The 19,628-nt window shown below is 46.8% G+C and overlaps 1 protein-coding gene across 1 annotated transcript in view; it reads left to right on the top strand.

Annotated features, from left to right (window-relative positions):
* STK32A (serine/threonine kinase 32A) overlaps nt 1-19,312 on the top strand; it is a 32,329-nt gene extending 13,017 nt beyond the window's left edge. The window contains exons 5-12 of the mRNA XM_075163912.1: nt 2,799-2,836; nt 8,648-8,737; nt 12,334-12,431; nt 14,333-14,449; nt 16,816-16,941; nt 17,996-18,124; nt 18,458-18,522; nt 19,190-19,312. Of these exons, the coding sequence (XP_075020013.1) occupies nt 2,799-2,836; nt 8,648-8,737; nt 12,334-12,431; nt 14,333-14,449; nt 16,816-16,941; nt 17,996-18,124; nt 18,458-18,522; nt 19,190-19,280 (754 nt within the window). The 3' untranslated portion in view covers nt 19,281-19,312. The remainder of the gene's footprint in view (nt 1-2,798; nt 2,837-8,647; nt 8,738-12,333; nt 12,432-14,332; nt 14,450-16,815; nt 16,942-17,995; nt 18,125-18,457; nt 18,523-19,189) is intronic.
* The last annotated feature ends 316 nt before the right edge of the window (nt 19,313-19,628 follow it).

Genomic DNA, 19,628 nt, shown 5'->3' with positions numbered 1-19,628 from the left:
TGTGAGGTGTAAAAATAAAACATGGTACAAAATTTAAAATTGAAATGATCCTGGTTGTTAGTAAGGGAAGGAACACGCTATTCAGGGGCTGACGAAGATTAATGTTTGTTCACGTCCGTAGCGTTTGGCTGCCGTTTCTGAGACGTGAAAGCAGAAAGGCTGATGCTTGGCGTGCCCGTAGCATGCCCTGCACAGTTGTGGAGAGCCCCAGAGCTCCAGAGAGGTTTTGCTCTGCTTTGGTCGGAGCCAGACCTCCTTGGGGGTAGCTCCCACTTTCTCAGGAGTCTCGTCTTTCATGCTGCTTGTTTTATTTTATACCTGCATAGATTTCTACTCTGATGCACCTGATCTTGGCAGGCTGGCCATCCCAGCTGCCCCGATCAGGCTCCAACGGGCGCTGCTGTGGTCCGGGACACGAAGCCGGGGTGCGGTGACGGGGGCATTGCGCTGGCCGCCTCCGCCCGGCGCCTGCTCGCGGGCACCAAATAATGGATGAGCATGAATTAAACATCGTGAAATGCAGACTCGGCTGTCTCTGTCCTGGGCAGCGAGGGGTAAATCCTCACGCTGTTGGCTTGGCCTGAACAGAGTGGGGCACAGGGCTAAGGGAAGCACAAGAAAGAAATCTCTCTCTATTAGTAACGTATTACAATTAGTAGTAGTGTTTCTAGGACTGATGGGCTGGAGGTTGTTCACAATTCGATGCTGTAAGAACGAGTCTGCGTGAGGAGGAGACTGTTCCTCGTAACGATGAAAGATGTGACAGCTAAGGGAGGGCTGCCGTCCCCGTTCTGAGCCACGTCCCTGCAGTCGCGTGCCCGTCAGCATCGCGTGCCCGTCAGCATCGCCGCGGGGTGGGCTGGCGTCCCGCTACGGCTGCGGCGTAAGGGCAGGTACGAAGAGGACAGCCAAGGGGCAAAACTCCTGGGATTTCCCACAGGGTTATTTGCAAATGGAGGGGGGAGAAGCTAAAATTTAGGCTGCGATGTGTATTACAGGCAGCTATACGTGTTTAAGGTGAATCGAGTACAACAAAACATGTACAACAGTCTGTAAAATTTGCGAGTTATTTAATTAACACTGTAATGCAAGTTGTTTAATTAATACTGTAACCCAGTGGGACAGTATTAGATTGATAAAGTGACTCAGCTGAGTCAGTTACACTGCAACATCTGTAATTGGGAACATCAGGAGATGGGCAAGCGATTGCTTATTTTGTCTGAACAAAGCTGTGCAGAGGCAGCAAACACAGACTGATGGCTGGAATTATTTCCCACCTATCTGGAGAAGAGTAGGAAATATTAGTTAATTTTTTCAGGCTGGGAAATGGTGTAACCATTTATAATAAATAAATATACAAATAATCAATAAACAAAATGATCTCTGTTCATTGTTTGCATCCTGGGAATGATCTCGCCGTGCTGTTGTAATTCCATAGGCTGCATACCAGACTGCGTGAGATCAGAAAAGGCCCCAGTAGAAATAAAAAAAAAATAATTTAAAAAAGGGTTGAAAACTGGACGAGAAATGAAAACCTGTCTTTACGGTTCATTTCAAAACTTTGAAAATATTTTTGTATCAAGGGATTCAAAGAATCCATTTTTTTCAAACTCTTTTTTGCTGAAACATTTCGTAAAGTTTTCCCTTAAATCAGTGTTTTCTCAAAAATACCAAGTGTGGCATCACCATTTTTCGCTGTCAAATACAGTGCTTCTGACCGGCTGGACTGTTTGGCTCTAACCTGTGGCACAGTTTTGCTGCACTTAGGGGGAACACCAGCCGCTTACCTGAAGCTGCCCTGTTCTCTCTTGATAAAGACGCCTGCCGCCGTGGTTACCCGTGTGATGGGGAATGGCACAAGGAACGTAACTGGTATTTATAACCCACTGGAGGTAGTTTGGGTGAGAAGATACCAGAGAACTGTAAGCAATTACATGATAATTAGATATATTGTCTTCTCTTGATTCCAGGTGGCTAGGTGAATTCAAACTTTATCTTAGTGATTGCATTTTTAAAGATAAAATCCTAAACCTGCTCATTTCTTCCCTTTGAACCCCTGGGCCTGGCGGGAAGCATCAGGGCAGTGCCGGGTCGTTGCACGTGTGCCTGCCTTGTGTACCTGACGATCCCCTTATGGTGCATTAAATTGCCAGGTGCCTGGCTCAGGCTGATAGCGGGTGAATGGGGACTGATGTAATTAGCTCATTAAAACCAGGTGATGTCTTGTAAAGTCCCTCAGGTGGATACAGTAGGCATATCAGGTGTACGTTTCTCCTTTCAAGGGAAAACATTTCCCTACAGCATTGCATTATTATTTTGTTTTTTTTTTTTTTTATTCAGGAACAAAACCTGTGGGGAACCCATTTGTTTCTAGAACAAAGATGTTAAAATCATTTGATTTTTACTGAGTAAATGGGGAACAGCTCTCAAGATAATATTGAAACAGATTAAGAAGTAAAAGGAGGGAAAAGATAAAAAGAAGCTCTAATGTTGTAGGTAGACTACCTGGGTGCTGCTAGACCAAACCACAGCAGCCTTCACAGCCGTAGCCATAGCCCTGTGAAGCCCTGTACCACCATTTCTGCTTTTGTTGTTCGATTAGTCATTCTCTTATGCCTAAAATTCTGCAGGAGCGTCAGAGCTCAAGAGCCCCAGCAAAGACACCTTCTAGGGCATGATGTCTCTGGAAGTGTGTCCCCCCCCAGAGCCTTGGCTTTCCTAAAGTGTCTGCAGCCATGTTTCATGTCACTTTTCTAGGCTAATGGCTGTCTCCCCTTCTCTGCCTTTTTTTTTCCTAGAGACATCAAGCCTGACAATATTTTACTGGATGAGCATGGTAAGTGCCAGTTGCTTTGTGGTCGTGCATATGCATAAAAGCAGAGTCAGAAACAGGACATCCAAGTTAAAGTTTAGGTGCTTGCTCTTTTGCTCATTTTGCTTTCTCTCCTTCAGTTCAGTTGGGAACGGGACCATCCTTTCATGCTTTGGTTGCTGTCTTTTGCTTTTTGAGCAGCAGCATCGTGTACCTTCAGGGCGCTGGGCACCCTGTGTTGCTGCGGTATTTCTGGGAGTGCCTTAGTGTTTAATGAACACCTCCTCTGACTGACTGACCTAATGGTGTCTCTAGAAGGCACTGGCAGGGGCATCACATTTTGTGCTGCTTGTGGTCAGTTGCCTAGCAGACCTTATTTTAAGACCTTCTTGGTTCTTGCTTAAAACTTACTCAAAATGTAATCATTTGAATGGAAATGCTCATGTAATTGCAGGCTGTGTGTAATGTATGCTCACAAACAGAATGAATTATGGTTGAATAGATAATCTTCATTCAGGTATTTTCTTTTTCATTTGACATTGGGAGGGAGCTCCGAAGAGGATTTGGGGCTGGGTATATTATAGATGTTGCTATCATTTTTTCTTTAGTCTTTTTCTCAGGCAAAACTCTAACTATGTTCCTGCATTACTCTCTAGACACATTTTTTGTTCTGGCAGAGCTCTCACAGTGGAGAGTTGTCTGATATTTATTAGCTTTTAACTCATTAAAAAAACACTCTGTCATTTTGTATTTTTTGAAAATCCGTGTAACTGGCTTGTTATGAGAAATCTGCATAAGCAACTACAGCAAGGCACTCCAAGAGAAAAAGTCAGCACAGGGACAAGGCGTATCTGAATTCATTATCACTTCAGAGGCTGTAATAGAGATGCTGAAGCTCCCGAGGAATCACCGTGGCTCTTGTGTGTGACTAGGGTTGCCTGGCAGCACCAGAGCCCAGACTCTACCCGTTTTGCATATGACCTCTAATTTCAAAATGCTAGCTAATTATTTATTTAGGAGCTGTCAGCAAAGCTGCTTCTGCCTCCAAATGCAGCAGCCTCTCCCCTGCCTCACTCAGTACTTCTGCTGCTGCCCCACGCACAGCCCGATGCAGAGACCCGTCCTCCCTCCTGCCAGCATCCACCGATGCGACATGGACCTGCTCGGCCAGCCGAGGCTGGGTGCTCCCGGCGCTGCCGTGGCTCCGGGGCCGCCCTCCCAGCCAGCGCTGTGCGGAGCCGGTGCGGGGCTGCGTTCGGTCAGTCCTCACCAGCGGACACAGAGACCTGTGACCATCTTCCAGGAACCGCCCTGCCTCTGCGCCCGGTAGGACTGGGGTGACACAGCCACCCAAGAGGGAGCTGGGAGCACTAGAGCCATGGAAATGTAGCTCAGCATTCCCCCAAAGAGGGAAAAAACAGAGAGGGAAAAAGCTCTGCTTGTCTCTGCAGTTGCATTCAGCTCAGCAGGACGTAACCTGCGAACTTCTATAATGACACTGCAATTTGGGTTGATTTTTGAGCCTGTTCTCTGCTCGCTGTGGTGTTTTAACTGTCTGTTGCAGAGGTTTCAGAGTTATTTTCTGTGGATGTACCCTTGACTTCAGTGTCCTTCTAACTATGACTTGTAGTATTTCTTTTCTTCATCCATGGCAGCAAAAGTGTGTCCTCTCATGCATACAGAAAGCTTTGTGCACACAGTTCAATTTTTTTTTTGTCCCCAGAGCAACCATTATTATAGCATGTTTATCTACATTTAGCCTAGTAGATTGTGCTTGTTCTTCAGTGTCTCTTTCCCCGTGGAAAGGAGCTGCAGCTCCCCATTCCCTCTCCTCTCTCTTCACCAGGCTTTCACACCTGTGATCACAAAATATATGCTATTTGCTAACATCAATTTTTTATAATGTTCTTGATTGAGAGCAGTCCCCTGAGAGTATGAAGGACCTGAGGACCTTCAGCAATCAGACTTCAGTCCTTCGTTTTTCAGACTCTTCTTGCCCCCTAACTCTGCCCTTTAGCCCATCTTCCTTTCCAGCTGTGAAGTACCTTTCCAGCTGTGAAGTACCTTTCCAGCTGTGACTCCTCCACCCTTTCAGATTTACATATCGGAAGGCTCCCAGGTCTGTTACAAACCGCAGCGCCCTTTTTGCTGGTGTTAATCACTGACGAGGCTGCAGGAACCCTCGTGCACATCATCCAATCTTTGTGTGGGAGGCTGGTTCAGGTTTTTGATAGTACAAATGCCTCTCATGATGCCACACGTTGAAATGTGTTGTCCTCCTGCTGACTGTCATGAACTTAACACACACACGTGCCTCCATCACCCTGGTCGGTGACATTCTGTATTACCATATTAATTTCAGCTAAGAAATTAAAGTGAGCCATAAATAAAGTGGAATATCGGGCAAATGTCTTTCTGTGCAATAAATAAAGCAGTTGTTCGATATCAAAGATTTGGATCAGGTCCCAGAATGAAAAAATCCTCAGCAGATGACCACCTTCAACAGTCATTCCAAGCACAAAGTGATTTCCTCCTTTAATGATAAGTCTATTGATTTGGCTCAATGACACCACAGCTCACCTGGGAATAAAAGAATATAACAGATGGCAGTTTCCAGGAATTGTGACTAATTCATCAGGAGTTTTTGGCCAGGTCATTTGTCTAATAAATTTGAAGAAAAGCTCAGTTTTATCTCTAGTAAAACTGAGAGGTTTTTTGCAAGAGCCCTGAAATAGCTTTGCTCAGTGTTATTTCTTGTACCACTGCCGAAAGGTTCTTGAGGGCAGTGCTAAAATGGATAAATTCATGCCAATGCAGGCACTGCATGCGTAACCTATTTGCTCTCTAATCTCAGGTAAGAAAGTTATGGCACAGTCTGTCCGAGAGCCTCCATACTCCAGAGCTCCTAATGTCTCTAGTTTCATATTCTTTAAAATGTTATCTTAGCTGAATCTGCAGAAGCCTTATATTTTTTGCACAAAAGATGCTCTAGAAAGGTGGAGGAATTATGTAGTAACAGAGGTGCTGAACCAAAGAAAATTCCTTGCAGAACCAAAGTCTTGATCTGAAAGTGCCAATTTCCAGCAGACAGGATGAGCTTCGGGAAGGACGTGGTGCCCGGAGCGCAGCTCTGGCTGTGCTGTTTCGGAACCGGCTGCAGTTAGAGATGCTGAGCAATCAGGAAAACACGAGCCTTAGAGTTTGACCCTAAAGCTCAGCAGCAACACCCAGCTTGGTGGGTTACCAGGAGTTGCCACTCCTGGTCACCCAGTCCACCCCGTCCTGTAATGCCGCCGTCGCTGTTCAGCCTTGTCGTTCTGTCCGGAGCCTTCTTCCTCAGCCTCATTGGCTTGGTTTGGTAATTTCCCAAGTGGGCTAGTTTATGAAACTTGCGATTTATTTGAAGTGAATAATTTAAAAGATGCATCCGGAGAAAGGCACGTTTGTGCTTGGAATATCAAATTCTTAATAAGTCTTTATGATTCATATTTACGAAAACAACTCCCCACGAAGTGGAATGAGAGCTAGAGATGAAAGAAGAAACAATGCAAGGACGCAGAGGACGTATCCAGACAAGACAGTTGTATGTCATTCTTTTCTCTCAAATACTCCCCAGCGATTTGATGCCTGTTCTTTAGCGGCCAAACTGAAGAAGAGAGGGCCCGGCTGATTTTGTAAAGCAGTATAAGCAGCAAGGAGAGACACGTACTCTCAGATCAGTCCGGTACCGTCTGAGCTCTGACACCTCGCTTACGCTCTGCCAGCAGTGCCCACGGCTCACCAGAGGGACCTGGAGTTTTCCTTTCTTCCTTCAAACTCAAGCCTGACAAGCACCGCAGATTTGATAAGGAAATCTGTGTCTCGGTGGGACTCAGAGAGCTCACAGGCGCAGAGACGGGTCCCACCCGCGCGGGGCTGTCGGCAGGTCGCTGTCCTGCTGAGCTGTGCCTGCCCTTTCCCTGCCCGAGGCAGTCCGATGGAGGAATTTGAAACTGCTGAAAAGCTGGATGATAACTTCATGGGGAGGGGCTGAAGGATTTGTTCATCCTCACCAGATGCTGACGTGGAGGTGGAAGTTAAGGGGTTGTGGCATGATCCCAGGGCCTTTTGGATACGGGTCACATCTGCCCAGCATAGCGTTGGGAGGTGTATGGACCAGGGCTCGGTGCGAGGCAGGAGCCAGTGCCTGACAAAGAAGTGGTCCTTGTCCCTGGAAATTCACAGCCCAAACACTCAACATGCCTGGGTTTGCATAAAGCATGGCAGGCCTCCTTCCACCAGTCCTGATGGACATCTGATCCACTCCTAGCCTGTCTCTAGAGGAGCTGTACACCTATGTCCAGCCATCGCCCCGCGCTGCCGGACGCGCAGTTTGGATGCGCATGCTCCAGGGTGCATTTTGCACCCTGGCCACGGCTAATACGGGCTGCGGGCAAGAGGCTCCTGTGCTTTACACACTGCACGTATCGTTGAAGAGACACAGGCAGGAACATGGTCATGATACAGTGTTTTTAGGTGAAATCACAAATTCTACTTTTATTCCCCAGATTTTCCCAACTAGATCAGATATTTGCAGCAGGCAAACTTGTATCACTGTTCTCATACAACAGACACATAGGCACAATCGTAAAGATTTACTTAAATGTTTCATAGCATCCAGACAAGACAACAGGAGTTCATTACCGAAGCATCAACTTTTAGACGTATAAAGGTGATCTTATTCTACTTTAACTCATGAACTAAAGCAGCAGTGAATTTCTAGCTGTTGAAGCTAATGACTGAGGGAAGCATTGTCATAGCGTCTCCACCAGTAGAAAGCCACTTCGATTTGATCTCTGTGGTTAGAGGGAACAACAGCAATTCAGCCACCCTCTTGCTGCAGAGGAGGGTGATGAGTCTGCAAAATACAGCGTACAAAACATCTGATGCTTTTGGTAATGAGCCCAGCCCCGTCAGGGAGGAGCAAGTTCAGTGCCTTAGGAGAAGATACATGAGGTCAGGAGGAAGGAAAGACTGCCTGCGTTTCATCAGAAGAATTAGGCTGAACTAACCCACAAGTTTCAAAGAAGTTCACTTCAGTGAAGCCAGCCTTGTATCGATCACCTGCACTGCCGTACATGGTTGGCCGGCTCACTGGTACGAGTTTAGTGAATAAGGAATAATAAATTAAGTGCTTGCAAAAACAAAAGTGCAAGTAAAAGAGGAGGCAAGAGCTAGGTGGAAGCATTTTGTTTCTTATCCCTACAAATCACATCTACCTCTTATTTCCTTTTCAGTTGGCAGGCAGCAGTTGTGCATATTGTAGCAGTGATAGCAGAAACCATTCCTACCCCACTCGGGGTTCTCATGATGTTTGAATACCTGGCACAAGGCTCTTCTGCTTGCTGTCAAAGGTATTTTGTTCCATTCTAGAGACATCCTCTAAAGAGGAGAATGGAAAGAGTGCTTAGTACCTGGGAACACCAAAGGGCAAGCAGCTAGAAAGCCAAAAATATCAAGGATTTTTTTTTTTTTTTGAACATAGTGGAATTTTTTGTGTGAGAGAAGTTCAGCTCTCTTTCCCCCCAAATTTAGAAAGACTCAAACCAATCATCATTAAATGACTTCTTGGAGAACTCAATTTTTTTGCTCCCTAAAGGGTAAATAATTGATGTAACAAGATACATCTGTAAGCAGCCTGCAAGCTGAAATATTTTCTACCAGTTCTCCCACTAGAATATTTTTTTCCTGGAAAACTCCTTTCCATAGAGTATTTTACTTTAAATTTCTGATTCAAAGCTGTTTCTCATGTGAAATTAAAGCAAATCAAGTTACACATTAACCTCTGTCTTTCAGGACACGTGCACATCACCGATTTCAATATTGCCACGATGCTGACTAAAGAAATACAAGTCACCACCATTGCTGGCACAAAGCCGTATATGGGTAAGAACCTGACGATTACGTATTCTTGAATTGCCATTTTATGGGCTTGATTTGACAGCAGTGGTGGGATCCAGATGAAGTCTTTTCTGATGAGAGTTTGAACTCTTTTCTTCCTGGTATGTAACAAAACACATGCATTTGTTTGAAACGAGGAACAACCTCAAGAGGTGCTGCTGCAGGGGAGCGTGGCGGGAGTCCCTCCCCAGTAACACCCTGATGCGGCTGGAAAATGTGCGTCCGTCTACTGATTTCACTCAACAGACCAAAGCAACCGTACTGCGAACACAGATTTTAGTGCCGTTACGGCATACTGTACAGCATGGTTTTGATTATAAAATACGATGGTTGCACTCCTGAGATCTCAGAGCATTTCACAAGCAGCAGTCAAGGCATGTAACAATGATGAAATGCTCTTGCTACCCTTGAGGAGGAAAGCGAAGCACAAAGGCTTGTAGTTGGTCTCCCAGTACATTAGCACAAGTCTTACACTGCTGCATCAGTAGCTCAGAATTTGAATTTTTATATAAACTGGCTGCTTTAAAAATTAGCATTACTCTGTGTTTAGGCCAAGTGAGTGGACTTAAGACTTGCTGTTTTCCTGGGCTGCAGCATCCACTCGGCACAGTAGGGAAGAGCCCATATTGTGGTGTCAGACTGAGACAGTCGAGAGCATTGCCGTGCTGATGCCTTTCTGCATCAGAAAGAGGGGAGTGAGGCTTTAGCCCTGATCTCTACCGCTGAGGACAGCATCCCATCTTCAAACAGCAGGACGGGAGGGCAATTGTAACTGGGGTCTGCAGAGCACAGCGGTGACGGATGCGCATTGCCCGTAGGAAAGGGAGGCACAGCTGGTGCAGAAGTGGCTGCCAGAATTGGAAGATAAATGCTATTTTTTTAGTCTTTCTGAAAGCCCCTCCTATTGTACCTATGTTGCCGGTAGCAGTAGATGTGGTTATTTCTGCCAACAAGTGAAAATCAGCCACGTGCAGCCCTGGAAAGGGAGGTGTACAGAAGGGAAGGCCACGGCCAGGCTCTGGAGGGCTGTTGAGTCGGTTCCCCAGCGCTCAGCACGTTTGCACGCTGACCTGCCCGCGGTGTACAGAGCACAGTGCTGGTTCTATGGAAGTGGGGTACCAGCCTCCAGGTGCCCACGGAGCTGAGTAGCTGGGCTGATTGCTACGGTTACATACCATCCCCTTCCCCTTCTTTCTTCAGTCCACAAAAAGAGTAGTTTTTAGGAAGCTTTTTTATCTCCAGGCAATGGCATGTGACTAGTCCCAGGCAAGAAAACTTGTCAGGCAGCTGTAGAAGAGCATGGGGGGATGTTCTCCCAGAGCAAAGTGGCTCTGGAGCGAGTGGATCACTCCACAACAGCCTTGGGTCAGCTAGAGAAGTAGTTTTCACGAGCAAATTAACACACATGCATGAAGGAAGACACACGGTGATTGCTCCCTATGCAGACCTCATTTCCCTGCTACTCAAAAAAAAAGTTTGCTTCTTTTTCTTTTATAAGGGGAGCACAGAAAACTTACTTATGTTCACTTACTGGTCAAATCAGTGAAGCAGCTGACTTTTCAGACAGCAAGAGACCCGCTTGATACTTATCACACAAGCACAGTTAATAAACATAAAGCAAAATAATATTGACATACCTGGGAGGAATTGGGGCCAGAGCATGCAGGTAATGAACCAGAGAGAAATATCCTGAGCTAATGCTAAAAGAACTCCTGTGCAAACATTACATAGAAAAGTCTTTGTAACCCTAAATTCAACTTTCCTAAGGGAAGCAAAACCACTCAAAAGCATTTCTATACAGCTAACACAACCCCTCCCACACAAAATACGTACTTTCATATACAGTAACACTGTCTCTCAGACCTAAATAATGCAGCCTCTCTACAGCTGTTGTATAGCCAAATCCCTTAGGGCAATCCCCTGGGAACCTCCTTTTTATCAAGATGACCAAATTAACCTTTCACCTTTGCACCACCAGTGCAATCCTTTTAAAAAGGAAAATGCACAAAAAGAAAGCATTTTTTTTACAGCAATTCTTGCCTCCCAGTTCACACAAACATCCTACAGTATTTTTTTTCCTTAATCTCAAAAGGGAAATTTATTTACTAAGAAAGAGCATTTCAGTCTGTGCCTCCGCCCACTTCCTATTAGCCTGGTAACCTCCTCCTAAAAAGCTGTGGCTCTCAGGCTTCGTTCAGTTAAAATTTGCTTTTCCCTGCCAAGGGTGCAGCTGGCACTATGTCTCCGTTTACGCTGCATATTAATGTTTCTAAAGAGCTGCTTTCATTCACTGTGTGAGGCTGTATTTAGGCTCTGCCAGATTGAAGTACTTTAAATATGAACAAAGAGATATGAGTGGGACGGGAACAGCTTTCCAACGTGAAGATCTACTGAGCACTAGCTGAGGGCAGAGAGGCTTTCTGGGGGAGGTGAGGCGCTAGTCAGGCCAATTTTATGTCTAGATTCAGTGAATTAGGGTTAGTCCTTACTCCCAAGCGCATTTACTGTGGCATAACGGGCAAGTCCTGTGTCAGCAAGAGGAGTTTATTCTTTTCGGGCTTTGTGGGCAGAGAAGCACTGAGAGACCCACGCGGAGGGGACCGTGGGGCTCTCGGGTGCCCCAGGAGCGGGAGCACAGCAGCGCAGGAAGGGCTCAGCGCTAGGACGGTTGGACTTTTAGTGCTTTGTACAAGCTAGGAAATTAATTTGGTCTGGTGAATCTCTTAGTGATGATATAAAGCATTCTGTAATCCAAATGAATCGGATTGTGTTTATCGAACATTAAACATTCCCTTACAAAGGTGATAGCACACCGGTTCCTCAAGGCCATCCCATCATTTACACACATTAGTCAATTAAGTTTTGTAACAGTCCACTGAAGTAGAAATTATTAACAGTCCCATTTCACCGGTGGGGAAAGCAAGGCACAGAGGAGCTGAAACGCTTGTTTGGGGTTTAACACAGTAGGAAATGTTTCATACATTGCACACGTAGTTAGTCAGCAAGGTCAAGGTTTCAAGGTGCGTCCGTTCCCAGGGCAGGCAAATATCTGGGCTAAGCTGGCGTGCCGGGAACTGGGTCAGGTCTGGCTCAGAGAAAACGCTCAGCGCCGAGCAGGACGCGAGGTCGGCGGGTCCTGCTGTGCAGCTGCAGGGAGCAGCAGCAGCGGGCTGCACCGCGCGTCTCAGGGTGGGAGATCAGGGTGGTTTGCACACACGGGTGTTTGCGTTTCCCTCCACGCCGAGGCTCCTCGGTGTGGGATTCTTCTGCGTTGCAAGGCTGAGACAGCAGTCGAGGAACCTGATAAAGACCAAAAAATCAGTTGCTGCAAGGAAAGCCATGCGTTCTAATTCATGTCCACCTCAGCGATGTTTCGGTAAAGGACCAATCTACCAGCCATAGGCCATTGTTTTGAAGAAAAAAGCAGAAATTATCAAAGGCATGGTAATGGGTCGTATGCTCATTTGTGTCCTGGGCAGAATAGCAGGGATGCTCTCTGTGGCATGGATCAAGCATTCTGTGTTGCCGATTTCCACTCGAGATTGCAGCAAGGCAAACTTTCCTTTTTCTGTATTTTGCAGCACCTGAAATGTTTAACTCCACAAAACCCACCAGCTATTCCTTCGCTGTGGACTGGTGGTCGTTGGGAATCACTGCCTACGAGCTGCTCAGGACCCGGGTACTGTGCGCGCGGCTCCTGTCCCCGTCCGTCCATATCTTTCCTTAAACACTCTGTGGAAAGGTTAATGCTTTTTAAAAGGGATGAAAGGGCCGAGCCAAATTCTAGGGTTATTACAGCGTAGGAAGCAGAAACCACACCTTCACGAGGGTTCTTGTGATCACAGCTAAGAGCTCAGAGAAACTGTCGCAATACGGGATCGTGACAGTTCCCGGCGGTGCCCGGCAGCCTCTGGGTCGACATAAGCTAGGCAACGCAAACGAGTGACAACTCCTGAAGTTTGGGCTGCAATATAATTTGCTTTGAGCTCCCATCCTGCAAGGAAAAAAAGAAAACTTGAAAAAAACTCTTGTTGCTGTTATAATAAGACTGAGCAGTTTGAGCAAAAGCGAACCTCAATGTGTAAATTATTAATAAAGCAGAATCCCTGCCTGTAATGTCAGTGTTCTGCTGCTAACTCAGGTAAGGTTGGGGGCCTTGTAGACAGACGATTAGATTAATGTTTTGGAAATGTTCTGTAAAAAATGTGGGACAAAATTATTTAAATTACATTCTTCTAAGCAAAAGGTTGTTTCAAATCTTGTGAGGCTAGGAAACTTCTTTCAGTACGAGTATGCCAACCACGTTTTTAAGAAACTCTATCATCAATCTTTGCAGAATGCCTCAAAAAATATTTTGATTAATACATTTTAAAGAACAGATTTTCAAATGAATTTGAGTATTTCAAATTCTGAGTGATCAAATTAGTACACATAAGGGGTCACGGTTGTCTGACCTGTTAGGTAACTGAAGCCATGTGCCCCCTGTAAACATATTAATATAATATTTGAATTGTCCATTTGTAATATTAAATGAATTGCAGGACTGGTCATCGGATTGACTTTTGACTTCATGGCACTATTTCCAAAGATGGGAGCAGAAATGCTCTTAGGTGTTCAAACTTGATGGCACAGCCGTGATTAAGATGGTGGCACCAGTGGTGGTTACCGCACGGGGGAAGTGAAGGGAGACCTTGAGGTCCATCTAGTGTCGGTACATGTTAAGCACAATGCACCTGCTTTGATCTCACAATGTATAGGTACTATTTTTTAAATGTACTTTTAACACCCTCACTCCCCCGAAATACTGTAAAAATCTGGGAATCAAAAATCTTTCAAAATGGAAACACTCTACCGTCGCAAATTCACTTTCGAAGTACGGCAGTAGTACTGTTGTAGTTGGGAGTTAACCGTGGAGGTGACTTTACTGCACGGTAACAGGGGCTGTACATTGCCCGTCATTTTAGACTGAGCTCCCCGGTGCTCTGCTGGCTCCGCAGGGACGGCTCAGCCGCCCGTTTGCCGTGACACTGGTGACGGGGCAGAAGGGACGGGTCATCCTGCAGCCTGGTGTCGCACCCGGGACTTGTAACCCTTCCTGGGGCATTATTTTTTCAGCTGATTTGATAGGTGGGAGAAATCCTGCTCCTTTTTATTTGTGTCATCGCCAACATGAGTGAAGAACTGCGAACAGCGGCACATTTTACAGGGAATATTGGGAATGCTCTAACCATAGCACCATATATAATGGTGTATCCAAATGGTATCAAAAATCCTTTTTGCTAGCCCTTGAAGATACGAATATTGAAAAGGCCAAGCAAACACAAGCTGGCTAATGACTCTAACTTCTGGGTTTTGCCTCCTATCTGTCATGCTGTTTAAATACCTAGTTATTATCATTGTTCTTGCTGACATTATTATTTTGCTTATTTCAACTGAGCTACGATCACACAGACTTTCAACGGGAGGCTTGGGGAGCGTACAAAGAGACTTTGTTTGGCGCTTCTTTGCTCTAAAAAGATTTCCCAAGGAGTCTGAAAAAATAGATAAATTAAAATGCTTTCCTTGTGGCATTTTTCACAGAGGCCGTATCATATTCGTTCCAACACTTCCACAAATGAAATCGCTCACGTGTTCAAGACGGCTACAGTGATGTACCCTGCTGCTTGGTCCACAGACATGGTGTCGCTAATCAAAAAGGTGAGGGCAGCTGTGGAAGCGGATGGCTTAGGGGCTGGGAGGTATGGTATCTGGGCGCCTGCCGAGTCCTTCCATCGTGCTTTGTGGCCTTTGCAGTAAATTCTGGGGATTCATTGAAAATTGTATCCCGACCCAGCGTTAGTGACCTTCAGATGGTACCGTATGATAAATATCCAGCTTTAAATGTTGTAGCTGCACTAACGTAATAAACAGCTAGCAGTGCTGTGTCTTGGGCTGATGGGGGTGAAGTTTGTGCTGGCGAGCGCAGCTGCTGCTAACGCATCTCTTCTAAGGACACTTTTTGCTTCCAGAGTTTCTCCTATAACTTTGTCTCTCTGGAATGACGTAACTTAGAAGTAGATATTAATATATGTGTCAATGCATTTGGCAAAAAAAGGGCATGATTTTTTTTTATTTTTAAAAAACATTTTTCCCAATAGTGAAAAGATCTGCAAGAAGTGCTGATACTATTAAAATCCTTTGATGCCATGTGGTTTATGCACCACTGTAATTATTTTTTTAATAAAGCTGTTATCAAAATTGCTTCAAAATCATTACTGGAATCATTTTGAAGCTGAAATCATGTTTGATGTGAAGCCATATCTTCAATAAACAAACTATTGCTTGGCAGTGTCAGACACTGTTTGCATACAGTGGCAGCAAAGCTGAAATACTGAAACCTGCAAAGCAGCACTAGCTGCAAATTTTGGAAAGTATGTAAATAGTTTTCTGATTTTCAAATAAGTGTAGCCAATAAAGTAGTACTTAATGTAGCTTTCATCTATTTTTTTTTTAGCATGTAGCAGTATTTTGTCATCCCTAATGAAATACTCTCAAACTGTTTAATGAAAATGAGACATCAATTCTTTGCTGAGGCAGAATCATGGTGTATTTTCCAAGAAGAAAATGGAAGAATGTCTCCATTTGCTTAAAATTAAATTGAGCTAATATTTAATTAAGCCTAACAGTAATATAGGGATATTTACTGCAGCTGTCCTCTGTGTTGTTATGTTGGAAGTTTTTCCCTGGACCACAACATGCCTCAAGCCATATAGGCTCCCTCATGAATAAATAATACAATGTCACAACTATTTAATTTCCAAGTGCCCCTTTGCATCTGGTTTAACAGCCAGATGTATTATATATGAGGCCAACTGTGGTTCTGTCCTGGCTCAAACATCTCCTGTGAATTTTTATATTTATTAATGTTCAAAGCAAATTATCATTCATGGCAGAGCCGCACCACTCACGTTAGGACGGGAGCACAGAGCTCCGCAGAAGGAGATGAATCGTGAGGGATGTCTCTGTGTACCGCACACTCTGCACAGCCCTCGCTGCCCGCACCCAGCTGCACGCCCGCACGAGACCTTATCCACCCCTTTCCAGAGGGTTTGGATCGTCTGGTGTTCCTGCTAGATTATCAGGAGTTTATGCAATGGTGAATCCTTGAACTTCAGAGACAAACCTCAGTCATTTCCTTCCATACAAGTAATTCCTACAGCAAAGTTAAAGAAATGCTGAAAATAAGCAGTGCGAATCCATTGTTTCACACTGGAATTATACTTACGAATTTTCCATTCTTACAGTGAGAAAACAGGGGACGTTTTACTGATATGGTATTAAATTGGGAACACAAAGGCATGAGTTTAACTCCCCATTCTGAAACAAATGGTTATTTTTAACCTTGGACAAATTGTTTAATGTCCCTGCCGCCTCATTGCCTGCTCCTAACACGGGGATAAAAGTTGTTCATAAAAATGAGAATAGAGTTAAAGATTGTGAGCCCCCGGCATAGGCTGAGCCAGCGCAACAGAAGAGAGGCACCCGCTGGAGGTGCCGGCGTTCATGCAGTGTCACCGGCGCTGCGTGTCCCGAGCCCCGTGCAGCGGAGTGTCCGACCCGCGGGGACGGCGGATGGCGGCTGGTGTCCCCAGGGCACCTCCCTGAGCCCCAGTGACGGAGGCAGAGGCCGCGGGGTCCCCAGCACCTGCTCCTTGTCACAGGGTGAGGCACGGCCGACCCTGCGGTCCAGCCCAAACTGGAAACCCGCCTCGGCCTCGCACTTAGCAATGACAGGCAAAGCTGTCCCGGAGCTCCGTCCCCAGGGCCCCTGTAACTGCGCGCCGTCACCGCAGCCCTCGGCGATTCCCCGGCTCCCTCTGACAGTCCCGCTCGCTGGGGGCAAAACCAGCTCCTTCTCAAAAAGAGCTACTGACAGATGCACACTCAAAAGTCTGACGGTCGTTCCCCTGCCCCGGCTGTTACCTGGTGTAACTCTGCCACAGGCACGTCTGTAGGTACCCAATCTCTGATTTCGCATCTCAGGGTCTCACTTTCTCACCTTTTCCATTTAACTCTGGCTGCAGTTGCTCGAGCCGAACCCCGAGAAGCGTTTTTCTCAGCTGAAAGATATCCAGGACTTTCCGTATCTGTCGGATGTGAACTGGGATGCTGTTCTCCAGAAAAGGATAATGCCAGAATTCATTCCCACAGTAAGGCAATTTTAATTTAAAAGGTTCTCAGTGTGCCCAAGCATTAGTCGCTGCAGCCTGCCCTCGCGCCTGGCACCGGCTCATGGGAAGTTCTAACAAATTTCCACAAGAGCATCAGATGTCGTAAGGTACAGGGGAAAAGAGAGGCAAGGGCAAAATTTTCACTTTCCTGTGGGTGTAATAAAGAGTAATGGGGGATGACTACAAAGCGTGGGTGCCCCAAAATTGATCTGCTCTGATTATAATATTCCCAGCATTTCTGGATGCAGAACTGGTCTTACCCGCTCCGGACGGTCCGCGGCATGCTAGATGAAACACATCTGGCAGTGCCTGTGAGCCGTCCTGCGCCGACCCCCCTTCCTTAGCAGCCCTGCTTAGGACCAGCTCTTCAAATGCAAAAAACCAATGAACAGACATGGGCTCATTAGCAGCCTGGAGATCACCTGCCATTTTATAATTGTTTCTTCCTGTCCCTAACAAGCCCATTGTTCATAGCAAAATAACAAATACGGTAGATTAGCGTTTCTGATCCTTTTTTAATTGGATTAAAGCAGCACAGAAGTAATATAACCCTTACGGAAAATAATCCAAGGACTGTTGTGTGCAGTGTTACTCTGTTTTTCAGCCAAACAAAAGTTAGGCTAAATGATGAATATTTGCTAATTGTATGTATTTTCCCCCTCTGTTGGTGGTTTTCTCTGTGGTGGGTGTACGCGTATTGCTTTAAAACCAGTTTTGCAGGCTGCTGTGCTCCTCCCAGCAGAGGCACAGCCCAGCCAAGACACAAGTCCTCACCATCACTTGTCACTTCGAAGCAGCCAAAGGGCTGAGTAGAAGCAGTGAGCACAAAAAGAGCAGTTGCCACATCTTGACAATGTCCCCTGGCTGAGGGAACTGATAAAATATATAAGAAGTACAGCAGGTGTTCTGGCTGTGTGTGCAGTTGTCATTAGTTTATTTTTTACAAAATTCAGCTCCCAGATGCAGTCAAATTTATGGGAGACTCTTCAAGACAGGCTCTGATCACTTAAGGCCACCTCTCTCTCCTCTCCAGAAAGGCAGACTGAACTGTGACCCAACCTTTGAACTGGAAGAAATGATCCTAGAATCCAAACCCCTTCACAAGAAAAAAAAACGCTTGGCTAAGAAGGAGAAGGACACCAGCAAAAGCAATTCCTCCCAGGTGAGAGCAAGCAGGTACAAGCATGTGGTCAAGGAATTCTCTCATTTTCCAAGAAGGCTGATTGCCATCTAGCAAGACCACAGCAAACTTTCACTTGTGACCAATTTTATTCCCAAGACTCTTCCACATCTTCCCTTTGGTGGAAGGCAGCACGTATACGCACTGGTTTTGTGTGAGAGGGGAGTCTTAATGCCATTCTCCCCACTGCGGTGCTAAAGATGCTCTATACCTAAAGATATCTCTAGATCTCCTTGAAATTGTCCTTGTAATGTCTTTCTGTGTCAACTGTGAATTTATTCCCCATCTCTTTATTTTTCTATTCGAATGTGAAAGCCCTGCCATCTTCAAAAGCACCTAGAGATGCTCCAGAGGGACTTCATTGTTTTCAACAGAGAAAAGTAAGTACCGATACAGGGGCAGCATCAGAGACTCTGGCCCTTGTCAAAGCCTTTGACAGACTTGGGTTTGGGCCATCTTGGCAAACGCTGCAAATGGGGGTTTAGGAGCTTACTAACGAGGCAGTTGAGGAGAGCAGGTACTGGTGAATGCTGGTTGATCTGTCATCTGCCGGGGACTGACGTGGCATCTCTCTTCTTGAGGTGGAGGGCTGGGCCCACAGCCACGAACTGCATTAATTGCCTCGTTTGTGCCGGCAGACTGTTACTGCGGGGGCTCGGCGCTGCGGGGGCTCGGCGGTGTGGGGGCTCGATGCTGCGGGGGCTCGGTGCTGCGGGGGCTCGGTGCTGCGGGGGCTCGGTGCTGCGGGGGCTCGGCGCTGCAGGGGCTCGGCGCTGCGGGGGCTCGATGCTGCGGGGGCTCGGCGCTGCGGGGGCTCGGTGCTGCGGGGGCTCGGCGCTGCGGGGGCTCGGCGCTGCAGGGGCTCGGTGCTGCGGGGGCTCGGCGCTGCGGGGGCTCGGCGCTGCGGGGGCTCAGCACAGCTGCTTGCGGGGCAAGTGGTGGCTCGTGCCAGGGAACGGGATGCTCCCGGGTGGCCACATCACTGTGCGGGCCTTGGCACTGCCTGGGCTTTCCCCCACAGCTCAGCCGTCCCTTTCTCTCCGTAAGGGTGAGACACCACCGCAACGACATCCAGACCATAACTCTGGCAAAAAGCAGAGGCGCGTACAAGGAGGACAACCAGAACAACAACCTCTGAGAGCAGCACAGCCCCTGCTGGAGCTTTCCTCGTGGGGCCAGTGCACACCCACCCACACCCCTTCACGACGCTCGGCCATCGGACTCGTCCGCTGCTGCTGGGACACTGCTGACAGCCCAGGGCAGGGCGGCCGGGCGGGAGCTGGGACACCCGCTCCCTCTGCCTTCCACCCCAGAGCCGGCAGATCCTGGGCATGGGGGGAGAGGCTGTGGGTGCTGCCTCCGCAATTTGCCCCAGTCAGTTAGATCCTATTATTTTGCCTTTCTTGGTGGCAGCAGTGTGACCGTGTGAAAAAGGATGAGACATTCAGTGTTGAGCCTTTCGGCTTGGCTAGCCAGCATCACAGCC

Source organism: Calonectris borealis, chromosome 15, assembly GCF_964195595.1.
Source record: "Calonectris borealis chromosome 15, bCalBor7.hap1.2, whole genome shotgun sequence".
Classification (NCBI taxonomy): domain Eukaryota; kingdom Metazoa; phylum Chordata; class Aves; order Procellariiformes; family Procellariidae; genus Calonectris; species Calonectris borealis.
The sequence above is the reverse complement of the archived record's forward strand: the minus strand, read 5'-3'. Positions and strand labels throughout refer to the sequence as shown.